Source organism: Cicer arietinum, chromosome 3, assembly GCF_000331145.2.
Source record: "Cicer arietinum cultivar CDC Frontier isolate Library 1 chromosome 3, Cicar.CDCFrontier_v2.0, whole genome shotgun sequence".
In the NCBI taxonomy this organism is placed as follows: Eukaryota; Viridiplantae; Streptophyta; class Magnoliopsida; order Fabales; family Fabaceae; genus Cicer; species Cicer arietinum.
In genome coordinates, this window is record NC_021162.2 from 67,279,147 (window position 1) to 67,286,272 (window position 7,126).

The 7,126-nt window shown below is 33.3% G+C and overlaps 2 protein-coding genes across 6 annotated transcripts in view; both read right to left on the reverse strand.

The window, feature by feature from the left end:
* Positions 1-608: 608 nt before the first annotated feature.
* On the reverse strand, positions 609-2,869 carry LOC101508432 (probable rRNA-processing protein EBP2 homolog). 2 transcript variants are annotated; one of them, XM_004493437.4, is made up of 2 exons: positions 2,714-2,869; positions 609-1,734 (listed from the first exon to the last, which is right to left on the reverse strand). In XM_004493437.4, the coding sequence occupies exon 2, from the start codon at positions 1,727-1,729 to the stop codon at positions 866-868; it is 864 nt and encodes a 287-aa protein (XP_004493494.1). In that variant the 5' UTR covers positions 1,730-1,734; positions 2,714-2,869; the 3' UTR covers positions 609-865. The 2 variants fall into 2 exon arrangements, with proteins under 2 accessions (XP_004493494.1, XP_027188769.1); XM_027332968.2 differs by lacking the exon at positions 2,714-2,869 and adding an exon at positions 2,654-2,672.
* Positions 2,870-4,803: 1,934 nt separating this feature from the next.
* The window catches only part of LOC101508744 (insulin-degrading enzyme-like 1, peroxisomal), a 16,758-nt gene continuing 14,435 nt past the window's right edge, over positions 4,804-7,126 (reverse strand). For 3 of the 4 annotated variants that reach the window (XM_073365809.1, XM_004493438.4, XM_004493439.4), the window contains 5 exons: positions 6,841-6,965; positions 6,703-6,754; positions 6,537-6,623; positions 5,393-5,515; positions 4,804-5,182 (listed from right to left, as the gene is read on the reverse strand). In XM_073365809.1, coding sequence (XP_073221910.1) covers positions 4,940-5,182; positions 5,393-5,515; positions 6,537-6,623; positions 6,703-6,754; positions 6,841-6,965 — 630 coding nt within the window. In that variant the 3' untranslated portion in view covers positions 4,804-4,939. Of the gene's footprint in view, positions 5,183-5,329; positions 5,516-6,536; positions 6,624-6,702; positions 6,755-6,840; positions 6,966-7,126 lie in introns of all 4 variants that reach the window. The other variant, XR_012162212.1, reaches the window with a different exon arrangement.

A 7,126-nucleotide genomic window follows, 5' to 3' on the forward strand; every position in this document is an offset into this window, starting at 1 on the left:
TGAGGTTGAAAGTTCTAACTATTGTTTCTGTACCCCAGTTGGTGACTTTGCCTCTTTGGCTTCAAGGGTCCTTGATTACATTACAATACTTGTCAATTTCAAACTGCAACAATATTGTGGCACTTCCTCAATGGCTGTCAACTATGAATTGTCTGAAAACACTATGTATAACAGACTGTCCTAATATAATGTCTCTCCCCAATGACATTCATCGCCTTGACACCCTCGAACGATTGGAAATTGATGGTTATCCTGAATTACTTAGAAAATGTCAGCAGGAGGGAGAGTGTTCAGACACAAGCAAAACCATTGATGAAGTGGAGCAAGTGAAAGAAGAACTGGAGTAATAGCAAAAGGTAGGGGTAAGGTAAGCTTTACTGTCATATATAAATATTGACAGTTGATCTTTTTTTACTTTTCAGATTCCTGTATTGTTGTTCTTGAGGATCTCTTTGATCTTCTTTAACTTTATGTTATTTTTATGTATTTTGTAGAGTTTGATTTGAGTGAGGAGGAGTTACTTCTGTACTAAAAGAGATGGGGATATTTAAAGATGTGCACTACAAAACTTAAGCATTGTCACTTTAAGCAATGTCAATTAAACTCAATTACCGGTAAAAACAATAGAAATTAATTCTTCTCAGCAAAGACCATTTAACAAAACACCAATAGCGCATCATTTAACAAAACATCAAAATTGGAGTAGATACATAAGGACTTATAATTGTTGATAAAGTTTATAAAGTCACAATAAGTTCGATTATGAAATTGAACTATCTGAGCTGATGAAAATTCAGAGGACAACACCAATAGCGCATTCCATGGCATCCCTTCTTCATAAAACAAATCAAAGGAGTATAGTATTTTACCTCTTTCTCTTCTTATTTCCAGCATCAGCGCCCTTTTTACTGAATCCACCAAAATCATTAGTGGTGTCAGCAGTATTCTGCTTCTTCAATCCCTTCTTGCCTCCAAAACCGAATTTGGAATCTCTTTTCATTTGCTTCTTTCCCTTTCCAAAGGCTTGCTTTGCCTTACCTCCTGACCGATCGCCGGGAGACACTCCAGGCCTTTTCTTCTTTGACCTCTCGAACACTTTTCCATCCTCAAAGTCCAAAACCTTACCCGCATCATTTCCGTTGTCAGCAAACCCGCTCTGTTGCCTCTGCTTCCTCCATTTCTTAACAGATTCGATGTCCTCCTTTTTCTGCTTGGCCCTTTCTTTCATTTTCTGTGCCTGAATCTCTTTCGACAATCTCTTGGCCTCCCTGGCTTTTCTTCTCTCCTCAGCCTCTTCCATCTTCCGCTTCTCATCTAATAGCCTACCTTTCACCTTCTCCATGTGGCTATCTGCCTTCACCATTTCGGCATAATAGTCTGAAGGTCGTAGAAAAGGGAGACCCATTGACTGAAGTTTCTCAAAGGCCTGTCTAGTTCCCTCCAATGCCTGAGTGTAAAATGCAAGCTCTCGTGCCAAGTCATCGTTGACGTCTACTTCCTGCTCTTGATCAATATCAATGGAGAGTTTATGTCTCCATTCAACATTCTCTGGCCAACTTATGTCTCCGAGTTTATCCAATAGAGCATCTCTGTTATTTACTGCTTTTTTAGATGGTTCAGATAATTTCACATCTTCATCTGATCCTGATTCAGATGGTGATATTTCCTCACTCAAATATTCAGTTTCATCATCTTTCATTGTATCACCATTAACCATAGGAAGCTCCATTCAATCTATACCAATATTAAAGAGAAAATAAAAACATTTTAGACCAAAAAGTTGCAGTCTTATATATAAAACCTAAATAATGTCGAATGGAAAACTAAGAGAGCAGTTAAGCAAGCAGATAAGCTTCTCAAAATCTAGCACTAATGTCAAAATAAAATCAGATAAGCAAGCAGTGGCTAAACTAATGGAGTGAATATGAGAGATCAACATTGCAATCAAGTCGGATATCTCATTAATTAACCATCCCATTGAACAATAATTTAAAACAAGTTGAGAAAATGATAAATTGGCAGTGTATGTTTGGCTTTGCTTTTGGAATGAAGCAAAATTAATTCTAGAGGTGTAGAAGTGATTTTGTCATGTTTGGATGTGCTCGAATATTATTGATTTTGCCTCAAGAATTGACTCTAACTTGAAGCTAGAATTTGGAGATTTTCCCTTTACAATTGATTTTTAACCTTAAATTTATTGTTCACCTCACTTTTACATAAATAATGTACCAAAAAATAAATGACTTTACATTCAACTTGATTTTAGCTAGAATCAATTATACAAAATCAATTTTTGTAACTGCAGAACCAAACACAAACTTAGGCTTTTCATCAAACACCTCATGAGCACGCTTGGGCGTGAGTGTGCCATAACAACATATTATCAGGCAGATTGTAACATGATATAAAAACCAATTGGGTAGTTCAGAAAATTGAACAAAATCATGCAAATGGCCACATAAAAAAAAACAAGGGGGAAAGGGAACTAAATACTCATTCATAGTGAAATTCAAACTCACAAACACAGTTTCTTATTTGTTCCTAGCGGACATGGAAGAAAAAATACAAGTTTTAAAAACAAGATAAACGAAACCACTACAGGAACTGAAGATAAATAAACGATACCAAGTTAAGGTTATTTGGTAGCGCTTACATGAATTAGAGCGAATATGAAACGAAAGCAGAACAGTGTCGTAGATTGAAAAGAACTAACCTTGTAGTGAATTGGAAGTGTTACACAGTTGCAGCAATGAGAATGACTTTAGGGTTTAGAGGGAGGTTTAGGGCACAGACGGGAAGTTGGAAGTTAGAGAAAAATTACAATAGTACCTTTAAATTAAATAATTTTATTAATTTCATTCTTCATTAAAATATGAGTGAACATTCAATTTGCTAGTTTTTATAAGAAACAGATATTTTAAAATCTCTAAATTAATATTATATTAATTATTTAAGTTATTATTTCAATTATCTTCTTATTTTTGGTTTGTATTGTCCAATTGTCAAATTTTTTTATTTATTACAAACTTACGTCGTATGAGAGTTGATATTTATTAAATTCAGTTGTAAGTTAAATAAACATATTACAAATTAACTAAAACATAATTATCTTCTTTAAATTAAAATAACTCTGACCCTTGTTATCCGATACCTATTAAAAACCATGAAAACTAAACATTTGTTAAAAACAAATCCACTCAATCCTTCTAAAGATCCATAAAATTAAATCATGGAATTTTTTCTTCAAAGAGACCGATGAGTAGGAGGGAACATTGAATTAGTAGATACAAGGCATTTGAGCAAATATGGGTTTTAGTTAGGGTTGTGCAAAAAATCTGGTTATGAGATTCAAATTTATAACTGGATCTAAATCCATTTTAAATATCTGATTAAAATCATAGGGTTATAATCCGGTTTATTTATAAATCGGTTGGATAACCACTTATGTTTTATATTTGAATTTGGTTTTTATCCGATTTTTATTCACTACTAATATTTTGTTAATTTTAAGACTTTATTTCTTGAAAAATTTAAAATTTTTTTTGAAAAAAATATCAGAAAAAATAAAATAAAATAAACATTTTTTTCTCGACAAATTTGGTGAGAATAATTTATAAAAAAATTTATCGAAAAAATCGATTTTTTTTAAATAACCGATTTTTAAACTATGAATAAATATATTTTTTTAAAATAATAAAATTTTAACCGATTTTAAAATTAAAATTTTCAAAATCGATTGCTTAATTATAAACCGATTATTTAACCATAACCAATTTTACAATTGATTTTATAACCAATTTTACAATTGATTTTATAACCAATTTTACACCAAATAATGGATTTGGTTAAAAATCTAAATTCATATATTGATTTTAAAATGAATATGGTTTGGTTTTTTAAAATAACCAACCATGAACCGTAGCATTTACCATTTGTTGAATTTAAGGTAATTTAACTGGCTATATAGCTTTTGTTAATATTCTTTCTTACTGAAGGAATGGAGACTAATGGTGGTGGCTAATATCCTCTGATTGTTACGAGCTTCATGGAGCCTTTTTTGTTTGCAAAAGGAAAAGGTTCTTCAATTGTATCAATTTGTATAGATGCATGAAACATGAAAAGATTAACATAAAATTTATCAATCCTGATTAACCTTAGACAACTTGGGAATAATAGTTCACCATGGTTTATGACAATAGAGGCAGAAGATAAAATACAAAAGTCTAAAAAAATGTTGACTTCGAGTGAGTAGGGAGGATAAAATTTCATGGTTGTACTATTACAGTCATAACCATAAACTTCGAATGATCAACATTTTGTTCCCTGCAATTTCCTGTGAGAAATTCTACACATTTGCTCCCATGATTTTTCTTATCTTAACTGGTGGCTTTGGCTTGTTCTTCGTTCCTGACACCAAACGCACTCATCATTGTTGTCATTTCTTGTCCTCCATAGTCACCAAAATTTATCTTTGGCAGTGAACCAAACACATTATGAAGACACAATTGGTCTACAAAATTTGACACTCATTCTATGATTTAGTGATTCTGTAACTTGTTGCACATAATTGGTTAGTATAATGAACCTATGGTACACTTTCAGTTACTAGCTCCACTTGTGGCTGTTATCATCTGGCGTCTACTTTTGGTAGCATTGAGAGTGCAATCACATTGGTGATTCTGTAATTCTTTTTTTATGATTTATTTTTTTTGCAGTGGACATTATGCTCCGACCCTCATCATAGAGGTGGCAGGACTGATATTCATATTTTATGCTCATAAATTACCTCACTAATCAATCAAATCCGAATAAATGGCACTTATCATTTCAGTAAACTTGAAAGGGAACGTTTCATTCAATCTGTCTGATATTACAGGTGTTCTTTCATTCAACTGTTTCTATAAGGTGAAGAAGTTTATAAACCTACAGAATCCACTGGCTACAATTTCATCTGCCCAGTAAGACCTTTAAATGAACCATAAAGAGACTGTGATTTTCTAAAAGTGAAAATATCATCTATTCTAGCTAAGTGTGGTTCTGAAGCTTCTGCTTTGTATTCAGAAGAATGGAGGTTTCCATGAACTCGTACACTTAAAGTCTTCTTTCGAGGAGCACCAACTTTGACATATTCATTGAAGAAATCTACTAATTCTTGAAGAGTGAGCTTCCTTAATTCTTCAATCTGTTTCAAAACCACACAATAAAATCACTAATCCTTCTCAAGTATATGCTATAGCTAAAAACCCATTATTAATTCATTTATTGAGTTTCAGCATTTATTTCAAGCCAAATCATCCCACCCGCCTACACAAACAGATATAGCAATAACCTGGGGAAGGGGGAGAACACAGAAGGAGACCTGAAAATATGAATTACATATTTGTAGTCATACCTCAAAGTCTCTCCTATCAAACCTCAAAGTACCATCATTAATCTCTCGCCAGAAAAATGCTGATTCTTCTCTCAAGTTCTTGTGCTTCTCTAATTTCATATCTATCAAAGCATTTACGTTACTCTGCATACAATCAGTTCGGAAGTCAGATAACAGGTACTTAAAACATAATTACCAACACAGATTATGAAAACGTTTGTAAAACTAATTCGGTTATCTCAAACACTTCTATTAATGTTTGCATACACTTAAATAAATTAGGAAATGCTTCACAGCTTGTTTTAACTAACTATTTTATTCATTCTTTTTCCTGCTTCCTAATTTAAAATCCTGTAACTTCAATGTGGTATCAAAGCAGAACCATCCTCCATGACTTGCTTTGTCATTATTCCATTGACAAGCTCCTAAACTCTGGAACACTAGCCACATTGACATCTCTATAATTCTGTCTAAATTTTGGTCATTCTTTCCCTCCCAAATTCTCTCTTTATCTTTGATTTTCATCCTCTCATCCTACCCCCACAGCAATCCCAGTTGCAGGTTGGCCTCATGATTATGACAGAAATCCCAGAAGCAGACATGGCTCTACGACAATCCTAGATTATCATCCGACACCACCGTCTCAACGAATCATTGTGGACCCACAAGTCTGAAGTCTACAACTGTATTTGTAACGAGCTTTCAACCTTAGTGAAGTTATAACTTGAGGCGGAGTATAAAAATATATGAAGAATATCTTATGATGTCCCAATATTATCTTAAAAGCATCTTTGATTATTCTTGATTAGTTTGCAAACAATTTATGATCCGCTTCCTTATTTTATAAGAATTAGGATTATATTGATGATACATGTTAGTTTCCATATTAGATTATAATTTAGAGTCTTGTATTAGTGTAAAACATCAGTGAACTAAATGATGTGCAAATACTCTTGTCCCTTTTACGGTATAATGTGTACGTATTCCTAAATTCTAAGCATATGAACGTGCAAATAAAGTGAAGATGTACATATCTTTTATCATGCATATAATCTGTGACTCATGCTTCAAGTGAGAAGTTAATTCAAAACACAAAACACAAGGAGTAGCTCTGGCTTATATACCAAATAACTAAAGTGTCATTAAAACTAACTAACAATCAAACCTTGAATTCTTCAAATGTCATCTCATTAAGTTTGGTCTCAAACATCATGAGAAATTCCTCGACTCTCTGTTCAATGCTTCCAGGAGCCTAAAAAGTGAGTAATAGGATTAAGCAACAAGGTTGTAGATTATAAATTATCTCATATTCCAAATCGATAAATAAATACCTTCACTGTGGACTGAATGATAAACTGTAGTCCACGTACACCACAATCATTCCTACACAAGTTCAAAACCGAAGTTAAAAACAAATGTAATTCTTTCATGCTGGATATGGATATTTGGGATGCTACAGATCTACAGACCTCTGCATGAGCACAGTAATGTACCCCAGCTGCTCAACTGATCGAAGCTGGTGAAAGGTCGGTTGCTTTGCAACAAGGGCAAAAAGCTGAAGTTTGGCATTCAGCTTAAAGTCATCTCGGCCAACCTACAGATTTTTCCAGAGGGTTAGAAGCAACATTAGCTACAAAAATACAATGACAAACAATACATCCAACCAAATGATACGGCAAAATATATACAGAAAGTAATGAGAATTTTGGTGGACTCTGCCTACAAAATAATGAACATGAAAAAGAACATCGCTTT